The sequence below is a fragment of the Pleurodeles waltl genome, chromosome 8 (assembly GCF_031143425.1).
Source record: "Pleurodeles waltl isolate 20211129_DDA chromosome 8, aPleWal1.hap1.20221129, whole genome shotgun sequence".
Classification (NCBI taxonomy): Eukaryota; Metazoa; Chordata; class Amphibia; order Caudata; family Salamandridae; genus Pleurodeles; species Pleurodeles waltl.
In genome coordinates, this window is record NC_090447.1 from 1189632723 (window position 1) to 1189653549 (window position 20827).

The window sequence follows — 20827 nt, forward strand, 5'->3', positions numbered from 1 at the left end:
AGAAGTCACTCCAACGGGAAGGACCTTGAATTGATCATGTTTGTCTGCAATTACGTATCCTTAGTGTTTTTGGTGTGCAGGGTTAATTGGTATGTGAAAATAAGCGATCTTTAGATCTAGAGCTGTCAAAGTTGCTTTGCTGTAGAACTGGGATGACATCCTTAAGAGTGACCATGTGGAAGTGTTCTTATAGGATGTATTTGTTTGGAAGTCAAAGATCCAGTATTAGTCTGAGAGACCCATCATTATTTGGAACCAGGGAGTATAGGGAATATAGTCCTGAACCTTGGTTTGAGGAGGAACATGCTCTATGGCCCCTTTGAGAAGAAGGGCTTGAACCTTTTGTTTGAGAAGTGCTAAGTACTCCGGTGATAACCTGTGGGTGCGAGGGGGAATGTTGGGGGATGTGATAATGAGCTCCAGACAATAGCCATGTTCGATAATGGCAAGTACCCATATGTCTGTGGTAATGGTTACCCAGACGGTATGAAACTCTTGGGAGTTGTCCCCCTGATGGTAAAAAAAGAAAGAAAAAAAAAGGGGGGGGGTATGTATAGGTGGTCAGTGTTTCGTAGTAGAGGAGGATCCGTGTGTGGTGGCACTATTTCCTCTCCCTTTGTTATTCGACCACCGGTAGGAGCCTCTGAAGTAGCCTCTACCGTGAGAAGGCTGGGGCTTCCTGCTTTGTAACACGGAAGTCTACAGTGGAGGATTTCTATGTACTTTTGTGCCCAGGGTGACAAAAGGAATCCCTTTGTGTGGGAGTTGAGGGACCCCATGGCCTTGGTGGTGTTAGCAATTCCGCCATCTCATCCCAAAGTGCACAATCATAAAGGATTTGAGAATTGGCAATGTAGCCGCCATTTTCTTTTCTGTAGCATCAATCCTTTTACTTTCCTTCTCTGGGGAGGAGAGTCCCCGGTGGCTTGACTATTAGCCCATTTATAGGTGATGGTGGCCACTAAACAATTGGGTGGTACCTGTGCCCTGTTATAAAGTAGGTCAGACGGGGTTGTGTTAAATTTTTTATCCACCTGTGGTGTGATGATTCTAGAGCCCACAGGTTCCTTAAATATGTCCTCTGCATGTCTAAGCATAACAGGGAGCATGGGAAGCAATTGTGTGTCCCTATATGTGGAGGAGAGTATCTTTGATGGACTTTTTGTGCAGCTCTACATGGTGAAATGCAGCCACTCTAGAAACCACCTGCTGACAGGATAGTGTGTCACTGGAGCGGAGTGACAAGCAGGGTAGAGATCCGTGTCATTTGGTGCAATGGCATCAGGATCAAAAGCATCCTATAGATTTGTGTCGTCTGGAAGACCCCCAAACCCCAAGTTTAAGACTGCGGTCATCCCTGAGGTGTGTTATCCCCTTATATAGGGGATTGAGGCAGTGAGTGGGAAGGGGTTGGAGGTGATGGTGGTGGAGAAGGAGGCAATGTTGGGGAAGGGAAGCAAACTATGCTAGAAGCCTTGTCCTCTTTGGAGGGACAGGAACATCCAGAGCCTCCTCAAGAGTTAACTTTCTTTTTGGAAGCAGAAGAGAAGAAGTAGCGATGATTCAGCCTGTGCCTTCTTGAATTTGAAGTCTGTACTGTCTAGTATCCACCTTTTCAAGAACAGGCTTGACTGGAGAAGGACTGGTGGAAGACTGGCCTCGTTCCCTACATCCCAAAGTTTTCGGTTCCGAAGGCTTCGTCGCTGAAGGTTTGAGTTTCGGTATATTGGTCGGCGTCGAGGTCAAAACTGTCAGCTGTCTGATTGGTCCCGAGGTTCAGTTCGATACAGAAACATCCTCTCTGTTCGAGGTCCGAGCAGTGGTTGAGGCTTTAGTCTTTGTGGCCTTTTTTGGTGTGGAGTCAGAAGGCAGGGTGGCCGAAACAGTCTTTCAGTACCAACCATGGCCAGATGGCAGTGGTGGACTGGTGACCTCTAGAAAAGGCTTCAGGGCCTTTTAGGAGGATTTCTGTGAGACAGCAGGGGCCACAGTACTCATCCGCTGGGCAGAGGAAAGTTATTGGCTCTTGATGTCTAACTCCACATCTGTCTCTGAGCGGTCTTGGATGGAAAAAGCTTCCTACTCCTGAGCGGTTGGTTTCTCCTGAGCGAGCTCTTCCCCGAAGAGATCCAGGGTGTCGCCCAGCATCTTCTGAGCCATTTCTAGTCGACAAGCCCTTCAGTCCTGAAGGTTCTTTTTAGATTGAAATGACTTGCAGGCGTCTATATTGGCCCAAGATGGGTGCTAATGCCCAAAAGGGCAGTCGGTCAAAGCCTGAACCGATGAAAGAACAGCAAGAACTAAGATGGAAATTGCACCCCAATACATTATCTCTGGAATGGAAAAGAGATTGAAAACCACACTGAACTAAGTCAAAAAGACAGAGAGGAGGCGCACAAATCATAACCCGACGGCAGAGAGAAAACAATCTAATCGAGGAGTCGATGTCCATGCGCATTACCGAGAAGAGGAGTCACTCGATCTCATGACTCAAAACACTTCTTCAGAGAAAAACAACTTTTACTACTCTGGACCCAACAATAAATGGCAGGAGTATGCAGAGTACATGTATCTACATCCACAAACACCATTGAACAGTCTTTTCGAAAACCATTCTGACATGATCAATAGCCAGCAATCTACACAGTAGTAACCTAAATGCTGCTTAAAGAACAAATCTGAAGTTCAAAGTTGACCGGATGCACTATAGAACTGAGCAGAGTTCAGGGAGACTCTCTCACACCAGATGTGTGGTTAGAAATCTGAGGTATGGGGGCCTTGCAGGGGAAGAGTGCTCAAGGAGCTGCACTCAGATTTGCTGCATTTTGGTTCTAGCAAAATAATGTGAATTGGTTAACGAAGCCAACTAATTTTGGTGGTGTTTTCAATGCTTCTCTTTGCACTACTAGTCTTTATTACCATGGTACTCCCACCACGGTGACAGGGAAGATTCAAGCATGTGAGTCTATGAAAGATTCAATGCTGGAGAATATCACATAATCAGGATTGGGCTTAGACATGCACAAAACATGACATTTTTATATAAAAAAAAAAAAAAAAGTCTGGATTGTACTTCTCGGTGCCCAAAAGGCTGATGACAAAAGCAAGGCTACAAATGGAGACAGTAATGCCCCTCAGAAGATCATGTACAGCAAGTACATATTTACCCAAAAAACAGTAGTTGATGCTGTGGGGATAAAGAACAATAATGTGCAAATTGCAAGACATAAGGGAGCAGTGCTTACATAAGAGTCTCCCCCTCAACTGACACACAAAGAAATGGGGCACGGCCTATAGGGGCACAGATTTAGAGTATATTGGATCCAAAGCTGCAGAATACTTTCCTTCCTCGACACTGAATGCTGTCTGCTGAACTGAGCAGGATCAAGAAATACAGTATTGTATCACAGGTATAATTCCTAGCATGGGGATCATTTCAAGTATGTTTTATACGCTTGCAGGGCTTCAAAACACATAGAATGAGGTAGTGGGCTTAAGAAAATAGTTTTTGTGATAAGGAAAACCTGAAGTTCTTTGGCCCGTCTATCAATCACACTACAGTTCTTTTTCTATATTTAACTTCAAGAAACTGCTTTGAAAACAATAAAATATAGTCAGATAATTCTTATTACTGCATCTTGCATTGGTGAGATGATTTAGGTGACACAGCTGACAGGTAAATTACAATTTTCAAAGCTGAAAACTGAATATTACTAACAGACAACTAATGCAGAAAGTGGGCTATAGAAACACTGTATTGCAGTGAGGGTGGGCATACAGATGTGATCATCAGAAGGGTGAACGGATGACCAAAGACAAATCTGACCTTATTCCACATTGATACTAGTTCTCTCGCATCTAAAGTAGAATGTCATTACTTCAATCATAAAGATTGTATGCAGATCTAAATTTACATTGCTCACTATGCAAAATGTTTTCATGAATTAGGAATTATCTTTGCCCACTAGCTCGATGGAATTTGGCACTGGTACTTATATAGACTGAATGGTCATTAGGAGAGACCTTATACCCAGGTGGGCTCTTGATCAAAGCACTTCCCCTGGAGCTCTTCATAATGCCTATAGTGAACCATGGTTGTTTCCCTACACAAAAACAAGCAAATGACATGATGTTTAGTATTTATCTATTAACATATTTAACACAACCCTCGTAGGACAGCTAATACTGAGGTGATGAGAGCTGTCCAAGGCTTTGAGGAATGGGTGAGAATCCTCTAAAGCAATCTGAGAGAATACTTTAACAGGGAACATTTAGTACATGTAATGCTGCTGAATTGTGTTTCCCGCATTACTGAATTATGGGGTGCATTTTTACATAAGCATTCTCCATTTTGTCTGCTTTTTTGTTGGTTAAATGAATACAAATGTAAATGTGTTATAAGTCATGGGGTTAGATTTATTTACTGTTAGGACTAGAAGAAGAAGAAACATTATTATGTAAAAGCACAGACCCGTAAGAGGATGTACAATACGTTTGCCTTAATGTACAAAGACAATCCTTGACTCCTGTAAAACCAACATGCTTTATACCTAAATTCACACCTCACGCAAACAATTGTGCACTACTGCTCTACTAGCTTTTGCAAGTTCTATCATTTACTCTTAATGGTCTATGTCATCACACTTTTGTTTCACAATCATCTGCTGCAAAGGGTCATCTACTGCTCTCAGATACTTGAAGTAATCCCTCACCTATTTCAAAATGAAAACGTTAATTAACTTATGTAAGTATATTGATGGAAGATACGTTATCTTCGTGCAGAAACTCAACTTATGAATAGCCTCCATTCACCATACTGAAACCAGAAATTTTCTCCAGCAATATCCCTCTACAGTGTGACCAAGTGGTACCATAATGATCAACTGTGACTCCACCTACATCATAGCACAGAAGCTTCTCTTTCAATGCCAGACTGAGGCTTGCAGAGAATAATTGAAAGAACAACTAGGACAGCAACAAACCGAACACAACAGTCTTTGGAGCGGACATCCAGAAAGTCTTCCTTCTCCAAGGGTCAGCATATGTTAATATAAAGTCTAATCTAATGTGAAACATTCTGTTTGGTCACTGTCTTGCTCTTCTTGGCTACAGTGAAGCCCACAAAGAGCTGATCAACTTTGTCTGGTCACGTGCAGTCGATGTATTATGATACAGCATTACTTAGGCTGTCGATGCAGTCTCTTCTTCCTCCTTTGGGAAGATTAAGAAGTGGGGAAAAAGATCAAAGAGTGATGGGCTCGCCCCTGCGTAAGGCAGTTAGCTTTTGGTCAAAAGAAGTGCCACTCCATAGAACCAATTTATCTGGGAAGAATACTGTGAATGGTCAAACCAAAAAGCCTAATGTTCACTGACTAAGAGCTGAAGTCACTGCCACCATTGAGAAGTTGAACCAGGCAACTGTGCATGCACTTGAATGGAATGCTATGAGAAAAGTCAACATAAGATTCAGATCCCATTGAGGATCAATAAATGGAGTAGGAGAGAACAAAGACAGTGAGCCTAACAAACAAAAAGAAAAAAAGTAGTCAATACTGGCAATCTAAACAGAGAAGGCAAGTCAGGGATATGATAAAGGTGGATCGGCCTGAACAAAAATAAACCTTTAAAGTAGCCACTGTCAAGCCCTCTTGGGCAAAAGAGTGTAAATTGCAGAAGATCTGAAAGGCCTGACTGAAATGGATGCAGACCTTTCAATAGCAATGAACAATCTCGATCCAGGTAGCTAGATGAATGGATTTTGTGGCAGGTTTTCTAGTAGCTAAGAATGTACACAAAAATGTCCATAATTTCAAATGGTAAGGAAATGGACACTAATGGTGATGGCTCTGAAAAAGGGATGCAGGATTCTAATCTCTTTACTTCTTGGTCCCCAAGTACGAATAAAGTGCAAGACCATCTGTGACCTTCATCTCTTTAACTTGTTCATTCAGCAGGACAAGTTAAACATGGTCTCCTTGAACCAAGTCCTGTTAGCCTCCAATGCGGAGAACTGCCTTGCATACCAGAACCTTCAGGAAGCCTATTTTCATCTGCCAATGCTCCCTCACCGCAGATGTTACCCGAGGTTGGTTGTGGTGTATCAGCTAACATCCTGCATTTTGGCCCAAGAACTGCACGTTTCAACAAAACTGCAGTAGTAGAAGTGTCACTGTACTGTCAATAATTGGACAACTGTCCTGTGAAGGTATATCTCAAGTGCTGGTAAGGAACATTGTCAGAGCACTGGGACCACTCACCCTGACTTGGAATTTACACTCTAAGCCAAGAAGTCTGATCTTACATCCAAGCAAAGGCTGACCTCCATAATGGTACCAGAAACAGACGACATGAAGATTTCCACTCCTCAGAGAAATGCAGATATTCGGGAGAGGATTTTGGCGCTTGATGCAGACATAGCTCTCGATTCAATACAACCTACTTGGTGTAATGGATTGTGCATCCTGCTGACGTAGGATGGAAGCCAGCGCTGTCTTACAAAGCATTGGTTTCCCCAGCAGGGGTGCCTTTTTGCTCAAGTGAAGATCTTCAAGTCAGTCCATCTGGATTTGAACTGTTGAACGTGTCCCTCCAATCTGCTTGTGAGCCTCATTTCAGTTCTCCAAGGGTGCCGGGTACCGTAGTCATAGAAGCCTCCTTGTTGGGCTACGGCACAGATCAGGGCAACATGGTGGCATATGGCATTTGATCCAGTTCAAAACACAGCCTAAGTATTAATCTGTAGGAAAGGAATCCTCACGAAAAAGATGAACCGAGAGGTAAGGTCTAACCATTCTATAGAGGTGTCCAAAATGCTTACATTTAATAAATCCATGGCGAGGCTAGTGTTAATGTTATGGAGGTGAGATCATAAGCTTGCTTCCCAGTCACCATCATCTTTACGACTATAACCTTTGTTATTCATGACAAGAGCACACGTCTGAACCAAAACGTTCTTCCACCTGGGTACATCTGTGGCTCCTGGAAACAGCCTAGGCAAAGGACTCATGAATTCATTATCAAAACAAGCCTTAACTTTCTATTTCATCACTCAAATCATGGGTGATTTCAAAGGTGTTGTAAAATATGGCGCCAATGTTGGCACCCTAGGGAGGACAGGGGTTCTGACATCTTTAGAGAAGCAGAGACTGGAGCCTCTGGTGGTGCAGTCTCATGAAGAGCCGGGACTACTGTCGTCAAACCCCAGAGAATCAGGCCCACCATTAAGGGATTGGCCTGAGGGTTTTGGAGCCGTCTTAAAGAGATGCAGCATAGCAACCTGGAAGGCCTCAACGAACGGAGTTTAAAATTTTGGCTTTATCTTTAACGTGGGACTCCAATGGCAAGAGCTCAGCATCTGCAAACAGAGTAAGGTGTATGCACATTTCCAAAGCAGGAGAGTTCTCTAGGTGAAGAGGATTGTCTTTCTTATGACACTTTTAATGTTTTTTTGTGGAAAGATCTTAAGGGAGATCGTTCCGTCAGGCGACTTACATAAAGGTAGAATGCTGCAACATATCCATTCCCTACAAGCCTTGGCTCCTGCTTTATGACGGCATTTAGGTGCATTAAGTAACAGGAGTCAGAGACAGCGGCTTTGTGTTCAGATCCAAAATGCCACAAGCAGACATCATGTGTGTCTGACAAGGACATCTTACACAAGCTCAGACTGGGTTTTAACCCTAAAATCTTGGCAGGATTCATTTGACCTTGTTGTCATTGAGAAGCTGAAGTATTTTCTCAGTGAAACACCAAGAAGAGCTTCTGAACGGTCTAGATTAGAAACCGTAAAAGTGGAGGACATCACATTTGCAACAGGAGTTGTCATGGATAAGGCTGGTTGGCACCACCTAGCGATGCTGGAGAGCTTATCCTATGGAAAAAAAGTTATAGGATCCAGTCTGGCACTGGGAAGATATTAATAAGGTGAGGAATTAATTTTTCTTGCAGTCAAAAAAATCATTCTCCGGAATGGGAACTATTTTTACAGATAAATGTCTAAACCCTGCAATGGAAACCTTCTCCAATCCAATTAAATATATAATAGAACACTAGATCCAAAACAGAAACATTATTAGAATTCTAAAGACAACAATTATGAAACGCAGAACTCTGCTTTAGTCCTTTTAAAAAAATATATAATTTTTTTTATTTAAACTATATTTTATACCCATTACTATTTTACACATCACAAACTGACCACAAGCTGTTGCTTACACCTACTAGTATTTAAGGTAAGCTGTGTAGCAGTCCAAACTGCCATGAAGATAAAAGCCTATTTCTAACCTTCATCTTGTCCTTTGAGAAATCTGCGTGTACATTTTAGAAGATTATTTCGCATTCTTGTCAGGTGATCCAACAGATTTGTTCTGGGGATATCGTAAGCATTTCTGAAGGTTTGAGGTTTTAAATCCTACAGGAATACAAATGAAAAACAAATGTTACATTTTATTTTACAAAGGTCACAATGTGTAAATGCTGTTTTTTAGGGTTATGCCACTAACAATATTGAGCTGCAGTAGTAGGGGCTTGAATGAGAGCCAGCCTCTGACCACCCTCTCAGTAACCTCTCTAACACTTTCATTGCTCCTAGCATAGGAATCAAATCATTGCAAGGCAAGTAGATATTTTAAAGTATCCTACCCAGATGGCCACCCCACTGAAAAACACAAACTGGATAGTACAGTCGCTTGACCTGACCATGCTTACAGGCTCTCCTTTTCCATAAGGAGAGAGACATCCTCCAGCGAAGGACCTCTAACCTAAATGGTGTCTGAGGTAAAGTGTGTCTTTCTTTGGTGGCAACTATGTTGTTAGGCCTTGTTCTTAACTAGATGGCAATGATCTACTAATGCTTCACTCCCAGTATGCTATCAGCTCTTTAGAAACCAATGTCAGGAAAGATGGCCAGTGTAATTACAGTAATTTATTATTTATTCTACAGTTATGTACACTGTATTGACACACTGCTGCTGTTACTTGCAGGTTTCAGTTACTGTACACTTAACTAATCAGATATAACATTTAACCTTCCTATCACATGCTTCAAAAACCAGTCTTATTCTGTTTGTATTATAAATGCTCCACTTATATTGAGTCACACATCTTGCATTATTGTCACTTCCACCTATTCTATACTCCAATATTGGCAGACTGTTTAGCTATCATTCTAAGTCCCTAGTAAATGGTAACCCTGGTACCTAGGGCCTGGGGTACTAAGGAAAGTCTCTCAGGTCTGCAGCACCAATTGTGCCACCCTCTGGAACCCTTCAAACTCACACAATTGCTGCCACTGCAGACTGTGTGTTGATGCAGACCAAATTGAAAACACAACCTGTCACACACCCCTGTGTGTCAGGTCACCTAACACTACACGTGCCAGATCTAAGTCACCCCTAAAGCAGGGTGCATCCAGGCACATGTGAGGGCATGTATGCATGAGCAGATATGCCACTGCTATGTCTATCGATTCTAAGACATAGTAAATGCACAGGGAAGCCATTTTAAATGCATGTGCTGGACACTGGTCATTAAAAGTTCCCCAGCTAAAAGATGGCTTCTCTGAATCTGGGATGTTTGGTATCAAACATCTCAGAATTATAAACCCTCTCTGACCCCAGTGATGGATTTATTAAAAATGCACCCAGAGAACACCTTAGAGGTGTCCCCTGAAAGCCTACCCAGCTACTGGTGTGTTCACTGACTGGTCCAAACCAATGCAGCCACGCTAGACAGAGCTCTGGTCCCCTGAGGTGACAGCCAAAGCTCTCAGGGGCCCAGAACTAAGTTTCTGCTCTGGGCGGAGATGATAACACCTTGTCCAGAGCACAATGGACAGTGTAAGGCAGAGAGCTTCAAAGGCCTTGCCGCCTTCAAAAGTCTCTCCAAATGGCAGAGATGACCAACCCCCCTGTCTAGACCCCACTTTTGGCGGAAGCAGGGGCGGAAAAATCATGCAGATTAAGAGGTGTGCCCACTTCATGCCAGTCCCATCCCCAAGGTGGACGAGCTGAAGTGGACACTACTTTTTAAATTCCTCCATATTGTTTAGAAGGAATTAGACCACTAGGGTCAGGCTTATGATCACTGCATAGCAGAAATGGTCATAAAAAAGGGTGCAGTCACCCTAAAGGTATTCAGCTCATCAGCTACCTCTTGACACACTCTAACTCCCCTAAATGGAGTATTTAGGTGGCACCCCTGAACCCTAGAACACAGATCCTGACTACCTACGGAGGAGGACAAAGAAGATTCACCCCCCAGATGAAGAAGCAGCAGCAGCAGCCAACCCAGTACCAGCCCTTCAGGCTTGACTGCTAACCTCAACAATTCTACACAAAAAGACTCATCCACTGCATCTGCTGCACCCCCAACACCAACTGAGAAAGACCACCAGTGCCAATGACATCCCCAGTTCCCCTGAACTAGAGTCCACCTTGGTTGACCACCTGCTGGACTCCCCGACAACGCCTGCAGCCTCAACACACAGGACACCCTGACCGCGGGTACTGCTGGACGGTGAAACCAAACGCCAAAGTACACCCCTGCATCCGACGGCCCTGGAGAAAAGGACCAACAATGCGCACCTACCTTCCTGGACTGCCAAGTCTTCAAAATACCTACTAGCGGACCCTGACTGGCTTCCTAGCCAGAGCCTGCAGCCTGTCTTCGCGAGGACCAAATTCCAATACAAAACCATTGGACAACTGACTCCTTAATGCACTTGGGCACCCGGTGTGACCTCTTCAGTGCCCAGTACTTACCTTAACTCCCTGGGATTGACTTTGTAAGTTGTTAACCCTGTGTTTGCTAAACACTGTTCTTCGCAGGATAACTTTGAGAGAACTCTTAAAATTGCACTGTGTCCATTTTTGAAACTACTAAGTATTTATGGTTAAAAGTCTACTTACCTGATTACAAAGCTCTTGAGTTTGAAATGGATAAAAAGAATTGTTATCTTTCTAAATCTTGATTTAGTCTTTGAGTGTGTGTTTCATTTATTGCCTCTGTGGGTATAACAAATGCTTAGCACTACCCTCTGAAACACCTAACTGCACGCCCACACTACCCCAAATAGAGAATTAGTCCTAACTACTTTTGCCTCTGCAATACCAATTGGGGATCCACCAGACTCTGCACAGTGTACTTCATTTTAGTGCACTATATAGAGAGCCGGCTTCCAACAGTTATTTGCCCCCAACCTTTCTATACATATTACTGTGTATTTACACCATCTTCATAGTCTCCTTGTGAGCCATCAAGTTCACTTTAACTTCCATTATCTTTAAATATTTTAATTATCTTTCGTTTACAAATATTGCAACTCTACTATCAACCAGCCCACAATCTTGTATCTGCCTCTCTTCCCATGCTCTTGTGCCTTTAACCACCCTGGGCTCTCTCCAGGGTTCAGTCATTTGCACTTCTAGAACTCAAACTGTGGAACTCCCTCTCTCTAGAGGTTTGTTGCCTACCTTGAATTTCTTTGAAATACTTTTTCCTCTTTAAATGATCTTCCTTCCTTGAAACTGTAACAGAATGTGCTTACTGAACCAGGATTTAACAACTTTGATTAATCAGTGACAAAACAATAAGGCAATCCAAATGTACCTTATAATTTAAAATATATGCATTGGCTAAAAGTGCTTTATAAAATAAATTACATAAAACACTGAGCAAAGTTCTCCGCTCCACAGATTGCTAGACAAACACTTGACTGTCTAACATCCATACCTAGATGGAATTATTCAGTGCTTTGCATACATTTGTTAACATGTGCTTGCATGTATATTCACAGCAGCATTGCATGTCATAAAGTACTCTAATAGAAATGTTTGGTAGTTTAACATGTACATTATTGCAGGAAAGTATTTTATCTCTGCCCAACCTGCCTGGGTTTCCCAGACGAGAGCTATATTCCAGCTCTGCCCTCTATTCCTTAAATTAATACCTTCTAACCATGATCCCAGTGACTGTCCTCTCTTCCCCTACATTTGGTTGTTTAGGACTTTGCATAACCCACAATTGGCATACTGGTGCCCCTATATAAGTTCCCTGTATATGCTACCTAGGTACCCAGGGCATTGGGGCACAAGGGGTCCCCCATGGGTTGCAGCATGTATTGAGCCACCCATGACAGCCCATGCAAAATGTGTCTGCAGGCCTGCCATTGCAGCCCGCGTGAAAAGGTGCATGTACCCTTTCACTACATGTTACTGCACCAGGTCACTGTAAGTCACCCCTAAGGTAGGCCCTCCTAGCCCAGAAGGCAGGGTGCAGGTACCTGTGTGTGAGGGCACCCTTCATACAGAGGCATGAGCATAGGTGCCCCTACGAACGCTAGCTCCATTAAACTGGGCTTCGTAAGTGCGGAGAAGCCATTTTACCCATGTACTGGATACAGTGTCATCTGTGTCACAGTGGACCTGTGTTCAGCTTCATAATGGTAACTCCGAACCTGGGCATGTTTGTCATCAAACATGTCCGAATCATACCCCAATACTGTTGCCAGTGTTGGTTGTATGATTCCATGCACTCTGGGGGCTCCTTGGAGGGCGCCCAGCATTGCTCCTACCAGTCTCCTGGGGTTTTCCTGGCATCCAAGGCTGCTGCCACCCCTCAGACAGGTGTCCACCCTCCTGCTGTTTGACCAGCTCAGGCAGAACTAATGATTTCCTGTGGGAGAGGGAGGTAACACCCTCTACCCTGGAAATAGGGGTTACGTGGCTTGGGAGGGGTAGCCTCCCCAAGCCACCGGTATGCTTTAGTGGACATGTTTGGTGCCCTCCCTGCATAAACTGGTTTGCAGCAGCGCAGCCCCAACCTCCCACCCCGCCCCACCCCAACCACATAGTCCCTGCTCTCACGTGGAACTGGACAATGGAAAGGGGAGTGACCACTCCCCTGTCCATCACCACCCCAGGGGTCGTGCCCAGAGATCCTCCAGGTGGCCACTTGATTCTGCCATCTTGAATCCAAGGTGGGCAAAGGCCCCTGGGACCATCTGTGTAGCCAGGTAGGTGACGACACAGCCCCCTCCTGATAGGTGGTCACCCTGTTAGGTGACTTGCTAGGTGACCAATTCCCCTTCCTGGGCTATTTAGGGTCTCCCTTTTGGGTGGGTCCTCAGATTTGACGTGCACAATTCCAGCAGGACTCCTCTGCAACGTTTACTTAATGTTCTGGCCACCAAGGCTGCAAATGGACCTTCCAGCAACTAACAATCTGCAACTACAGCGATGACTCTGCTCTGCAATATTGTTTCTCCAGCTCCTTCCAGCAACTGCAGCATTTCGCAGGCTGTGCATCCTCTGAGAGCACAGAAAGTAAGACGGAATCTCCCTTGGAGTGAAGGAGTCACTCCCCTGCATACGCAGGCACAAATTGCAACAACAACCGGCTGTGTGGATCCTCTCTCCTATGGATCTGCATGGATCCTGCATCACAGAGGGTGGTCCGGAGTGGTCCCCTTGGTCCTCTCTACCAGCTGTCCATCTTGGGGGATGGTAAGACCTTGCCTTTCCGTGCAGGGCAGTACCCCAGTGCACTGCGACTCTTGTGGCTACCAATACTTGTTTGTTCCTCCTCCAAGGGATCTTCAGGTTCAGTGTAGCCCGGCCTCCAGCACTTCCTCCTGCACAGCACAGTCTCCTGCCTGCTGCTCCAACGACGTGGGACTCCTTATCAGGTGTACGGAGTGGGACTCACCGCGACTCCTGAACCTGCTGCCAGTGGGTTGCCTGTGGGGGCTGACTCCCCTTCTTGTAACTCTCCCAGCTGCTGAGGGTCACCCCAGACTCCCCTTCTTAGGTCGAGTCCCCTGGACCTTGCTGGTTGTCTCCAGCCTTGCAAACCTTCTACTCAGACTCTTGCATTTGCCAAGGCTTGCTGATGGTTTTCCAGCACCACTGACCGATTGCACCCTGACCGCCGATATGGGACATCACTTGCATCACTTCTGGGACTCCTCTTCAGCTCCTGTGCTGCACTGCTGACCTTCGACCACCTGTGATCTGGTCCTGCATCCACAGAAGGGTGGGTAGTGGGTCCTGCCACAACCGGGCACTCAAACTGGACTTGAACCCCTTTCTTTGCAGGTCCTCGTGTGTCAGGATCCACCTTTGTGTTCTTCCAGTTTTGTCTGGGTCTTGCGCAACCCTTTTCCAAAATCCTCATGTTGGTTTTGGGGAAAACCAAATACTTACCTCTGTTCTCCTGGTCGCTGGGGGGTCACTCCAGTACTTACCTCCTAGGGTTCCCGGTTCCTCCAGCTCGCCTCTCCAATTCCTTGGGTGGGGGACTGCCTTTCACATACCACTTTTTTAGTATACGTTTTGGCCCTCCCCTAGGGCCCTCACTATTTGCTATTGATTTCACCAATGTCTATTGCTTTCTATGCTATTTACTGATTGCTAATGTGTATTTAATAGTGTTTACTTACCTCCAGTTGGGGGACTGCCTATTCAGTATTCTAGTTTTTGTGTTACCCTAATAAAGTACCTTTATTTTTGTAGCACTGTGTAGTTCTTTGTGTGTAGGTACTGTGTGACCATAGTGGTATTGCATAAGATTTGCATGTCTCCTAGATAAGTCCTGGCTGCTCATCTACAGCTACCTTTAGAGGGCCCTGGCTTCCTAGACACTGCATACACTTCACTAATAGGGGATGCCTGGACCTGGCATAAGGGGATAACACCATAGGTGCTCACCACACACCAGGCCAGCTTCCTACAATCAACATCCCAAATCTTCATTTGTTACTCTTTTTCTACTATCTAAATACTTGGTTTCAAGCTCACAGGCTCACATTTCCATATGATAAAGCCCTCCTGAAGTTATATCAACATTTCATCCGACCTGCCTACTCATGTGGGACAAACCCTTGACACGGTTTTGCAGATCACTGGACAGAAAACGTTACAAAGCTCAATGGCTTAATGTCCCTTCCTTAAGTGTGACCTCCACCCAGGCCCACTCGACATAAGTAGCTAGGCCCAGTGCAAATGAATAAAGATTATTTACATATAACCTTAGTTTTGCACATTAAGAATGCAGAGATCTAAATGCTAGGCATTTGCCCTCAATCTAATCTCTTGTTACCTGAAAACTGGAACATCTGTAATGCAACTAGTGTCTGTTTTGCCTCGCAATCTGCACAAGCACATACATGCATAGAAGACCTCAATGAGCATAGAAGAGTCAACTTGCTCCTCATCTGCCTGACGTTTATCATTTCACTTTGAAATCAATGTTTCACAGGCAATTTCAGTTGGTCCTGGGCCATGTCCTGGTGGTCTCCAGGAAATCCATATCTGCCAAATGTTTCAACAAAGAGGCACCTACCCTGAAATTTACAAAGTTGATGACATTGTCAGGGCAACAACACTGAAATCCACACAGAGCTACTACTTCTCCCATTTATCTATGCTTTTTTGCCATGCCAGTGAACTCTTCAGGATCGTTTATGGCTTCCAAAATTCAGCAGTCGGTCCCAAAGAAACCAGCAGTTTGGCAAAGAGCACGTAACATTGCCTGACCTACACTGGCTTGACAGCATGCTAAAACATCTACACAATGTTTGTTCATGGTGTGTGGACCATTCAACTGCCTTACATATATCAGCTATAGGAAGGTCATAGATACTCCCTTTTTTCGAGAAGAGTGCGCTCCAGGAGAAACAGGTAAAGGTCTTTTAGCATTAGCATAGCAAGTCTAAATGCATTTTACTAACCATCTGGTTATTCCTGATTTGGATATAGGGTTGCTTTTGTGTGGAGGTGAAAAAGCAACTAAAAGTTGCTTAGACTGCTCTTTTAAAATCTAATGCATGAAGAGCCCTTTCTGCAACAGAATCTGATTGTGGGGAAAAAAAAAACAGTCAACTTAATGGAGTGAGGTGAAATTGAGACACTACTTTAGGGAGGAACTTTGGTTTGGTGCAGAGAACCACTCTGTCTCTATTGTAGTTGGAAGAAAGGTTCTTCCATGGCTAAAGCCTGGAGCGCACAAACATGTCTAAGTGAAGTGATAGCAACTAAAAATGCCACCTTCCAAGAAATAAACCGAAGGGGGTGTGTGAGTGTAGGAATAAAAAGGGGGCCTGTGAGTCTTGAGGATGATAGAGGTTCCAGGAAGGTGCGGGTGGAACCCGTGATGGAATAACTCGTTTGAGCCCCTTCATGAAGGCTTAAAATGACTGGGACCTTGAACAAAGAAAGGGGCTGTCTATTTTGGATATAGGCAGCCACGGCAGCGAGATGTAACCCCATAGAGGTGTAGTCTAGCCCAGTCTTTTTTGTAGGTGAAGTAGGTAGCAGACAATGTCTTATACCACGGCTATGAAGGGGTCAATTTGATTTAAGTGACAGTAGCAGATAAAACGTTTAAATTTTTCTGTATAGCAAGCTCTAGTGGTGGGTTAATGTACATCCTTAAGAATGTCCATTCATTCTGGGGGCAAGTTAAGAAAACCAAACTCTGACCTCAGGAGCCAAATTGCTAGGTTGAGAGTATAGGGATCTGGTTATTGAATTGTCCCTGGTTCTGAGTGAGAAGGTCTGGCCTGTTGGGGAGCTTCTCGTGTGGAACTAAAGAGAGATCTATGTTGTGAACCAGGGTAGACCAGCCCAGGTAGGAACTTCCAGGATCACTGTAAAAGAAGTTTACCTGACTTTCCGAACCAGAAATGGAAGGAGAGGGAGAAGTGGAAAAGCGTAGGCAAATATCCCTGACCAACTCATCCATAATGCGGTACCCTTGGATAGTGGGTGTGGAAACCTGGAGGCGAAGTCTGGGCATTTTGAGTTTTCTGCAGCTGTGAAAAGGTCTATTTGAGGGAATACCCCACATCTGTGAAAATATGGGAGGAGGACTTGTGGGTGGAGTTGCCATTCGTGGACTTGCTGCTGCACTCAGCTTAGCACATCTGCAAAGTCTTTGTCTGTTCCCGGAAGATAGGTGAATGTTGTGATGTGGAGACCACTTCAATATGGTTTGAGACAGGTGAGATAGTGTGGAGACCATGTCTACCCTTGTTTCTGTAGGTAATACATGGCTTTCATATTGTCCGTCCAGACTAAGAGACCAAGTTACTTACTTTCAGTAACACCCTTATCTGGTACAGACAATATATAGTTGCAGTTTACTAACCTTTGTATTTTCCACAGGCATTAGACTGGATCTGGAGATTTTCATGAGCAGTACCCCCTGTGCGCTGTTAGGTGGCATTGATCAACTTTGTCCGTCCTAGGTGTTTTCCGTGCCGGATATGATATTGTGGCTCCAGGTGAGCTGATTCATGACAGAAGAGTAAAGCTAAAAAATCAACTGACTACTGGTGTGGTCAAAACTAAGGCACTGAAAGGGGAGATCCTGCCCCTAGACATCAATTTGCAGAGTGGGGAGGATGGGTGAGTCGGTAAGGAATCGGCAACTAGATATTGTCTCTGCCAGATAAGGCGTTACCGAAGGCAGGTAACCTGTTCATCTGATAGAGACTTCTAGTTGCAGATTCCTTACCTTTGAATAGATCCCCAAGTAATCTCATACCCAGAGGTGGGTCTGTGAACCAAGTTCATACTAGAATGTCCTGCAAGAATAAACGGGCAAAGTGCCCATCTCTACAGACCTGATCGCAGACATCAAAGCCTGAAACTCTGCGTGTTAACACAGTGATCGCAGATTTAGCTTGGGTACACGGAGCATGCAAACCCTCAGGGGGTTGCTTCTTGGCCAGTGCATAGCAGATCTTAATACAGAGTATGACCCACCTGGGGTTGGTCTGCTTCTGCACTGCCCAACTGTAGGAGGCTGGCCTGGTTTGTAGAAGGCACCAAAGGTACTTACAGCTTATACCAGGTCCAGTTATCCCTTATTAGTGAAATGTAGTCAGTGTCTAGAAGCCAGGCTCTCTAGGGGTAGTGTGGATGAGCAGCCAAGGCATAACTAGGAGACATGCAAAGCTCATGCAATACCACTGTAGTCACACAGTACTCACACACAGGAAAGAAAATACTCAGTGTTACAAAAATAAAGGTACTTTGTTTTGGTGACACAAATGCCAAATAGGGAAAATCACAATAGTTAAAAATGGGCCTAGGGGGAACACAAACCATATACTAAAATAGTGGAATGCAAAAGTCGGTTTCCCACCTAGGCAAGTGTAGTGTGTAGAGGGGTGCTGGGAGTGTAAGAAAACACCAAAGGTAATAGAACCCACCCAAGAGCCCAGGAAAGCAGGAGTAAATCACAGTAACTTTCCTAGAACACACAAGAACATGTGATAGAAGATTCTGCAAGAACCAGAAGAGACTGCAAGACACCAACAATAGATTCCTGGACCTGAAGACCTGTGGAAGAAGGGGACCAAGTCCATGAAGCACTAGAGAGTCCAGGGAGAACAGGAGCTCTGGCTAACCCAGTTGAAGGAGCAAAAGAAGAACCACCGGTGAAGAACAGTCAGTACTGCACCCAAGAAGACAGATGCGGGTTTCCTGGTTGGTGTAGACGTCGTCCCACACCAGATGGATGACTACAGACTGGCTTGCACTGCTGGATTCTGCCAACAAGCCTTGGAACTCACAAAGCTCACGGTTAGCGGAAAATGGTACTGCCTGGGACCAGGCGGGACCCTGGTGGCCTCTACCCTGGAGGGGGACACAGAGGAGGCTCTCAGCAAATCAGAGAGCACTCAGAAGACCAGGCAGCACGCACGGGGTCCCACAGCACTGGGACAAAGAAGGTGCAAAAGGAGGCCCACGCAGCCCTACACAAAGGGATCCCACGTTGCCAGAGAACCACTCAGGAAGCTGTGCATCGCAGGAAAGAGTGCTGGGGGCCTGAGCTGCATGGTGCATAAAGAACTTTGTGGAAGGATTCCAGCAAGCCTTGGCAACTGCAAAACACGCGGTGCACAGGGGTACTGTCTTGCGTGGGGAGTCAAGCTCCTACCGCCACCAAAGTTGGACAGTAGGATGTCAGGACCACTTCAGTCCACCACCTGTGAGGCTGAATCCACGCACTTCGTCAGAAGAGGGGACCCAAGCCACCGGTCATCGCTGCAGAGGGGTGCCTGTTGAAGCAGGGAAGTGACACCTTCATTTCAAGGGAGATTCCTTTGTTCTTCTGGTGCAGGCTGAAGGCAGTCCTCGGAGGACGCACAACCTGGAAACAGTTGCCGTTGCTGGCAGGAGCTGAAGTTACAATGTTGTAGAAGTCGTCTTTGCTTCTATGGTGCAGTTTGCAGAGTTCCTGGAGGGTCGAGATGCAATTTCGTTGGTAGAAGGTGAAATAAAGGACGCAGAGGATTCCTGCTAGAGTTTAAAATCCGAATTTGAAGAAACACCCAGAGGAGAGACCCTAAATAGCCCTGAAAGGGGGATTGGTCAGCTACACAGGTAAGCACCTATCAGGGGAGGGATCTGACATCACCTGCTGGCACTGGCCACTTAGATGCTCCCAGAGTGCCCTACCACCTTGGAATCCAAGATGGCAAAACCCAGGGACACTCTGGAGGAACTTTGGGCACCACCCCTGGGGTGGTGATGAACAAGGGAGTAGTCACTCCCCTTTCCTTTGTCCAGTTTCACACCAGAGCAGGGTCTGGGGGCCCCTAAACCAGTGCAGACTGGATTATAAAAGGAGGGCACCATCTGGGCCCTTCAAACCATTTTCAGAGGCTCTGGGAGGCTACCGCTGCCTTCCCCTAACACCTACTTCCAAGGGGAGAGGGTGTAACACCCCTCTCCCAAAGGAAATGCTTTGTTCTGCCTTCCTGGGCTCAAGTAGCTTGAGCAACAGGAGGGCAGACATTCGTCTGTAAGGTGGCAGCAGTTGGGGCTGCCTGGAAAACCTTAGAAGGTTGGTTTGGCAGTACTGGAGTCCACTATGGAGCCCCGAGAGTGCATGGAATCATAAAACCAATGCTAGAATCAGCATTGGGGTATAGTTCCGAGATGTTAGACACCTTACATGGCCATAGTCGGAGTTAGCATTGTGAAGCTGGACATAGGTATTGACCTATGTCCATTACATGCATAAAATGGCATCCCCGCACTCACGAAGTCTGGGAAAATGGTCCTGGACGACGTAGGGGCACCTCTGCTAGTGCAGGGGTGCCCTCAGACACAGGTACTCTTGCACCCAGTCTTCACAGTTGGAAGGCCTAGTATATGGGTGTCTTGTAAGTGACCTGGTGTAGTGTAAATGACAGTGAAAGGCTCCCTATTGGTGGCAAAAGAAATGCTGCAGACTATAGGGATCCCCTGGAACCCCAATGCCCTGGGTAACTAACTACCATATACTAGGGACTTTTAAGGGGTGACCAGTATGCCAATTTGGGATGAAATACTGGGTTACCAGTATGGAGGGACAACATTTAGAGGAAAAAGAGAGAGCATAAGCACTGGGGTCCTGGTTAGCAGGATCCTAGTGACAGTCAAACACACTGACATCAGGCAGAAATTGGTGGTAACATGCCAAAAAGAGGGTACTTTCTACACCAACCTTTGCATCCACATAACTGACAGAGTTGATCAGTGTATGATCAAGGTAGAACGCCAATCCCCTATCTGAGTCCAGACGATAGAGTCTCTCCTCTTCCTTATAAGGATATGGAGGTCCGTAAAAAGTAGGCAATGCGATGGATTGGCCTACATGAAAGGGCGCAACCACTTTTGGCAGAAAAGAGGCCCTAGTGCAAAGCAACACATTGTCAGGATAGATGGAAAAGTAGGGTGGCTTAGATGACAATGCTTGCAGCTCACTCAACATGCGGGCAGATGTAATCGCCGCAAGGAAGGCTGTTTTCAAAGTGAGACGCCTCAGAGGACAA

General features: G+C 45.4%; 1 protein-coding gene across 1 annotated transcript in view; it reads right to left on the reverse strand.

Annotated features, from left to right (window-relative positions):
• The window catches only part of INTS6 (integrator complex subunit 6), a 446084-nt gene that overhangs the window by 112814 nt on the left and 312443 nt on the right, over positions 1-20827 (reverse strand). The window contains exon 13 of the mRNA XM_069205444.1: positions 8284-8410. Within this exon, the coding sequence (XP_069061545.1) occupies positions 8284-8410 (127 nt within the window). The remainder of the gene's footprint in view (positions 1-8283; positions 8411-20827) is intronic.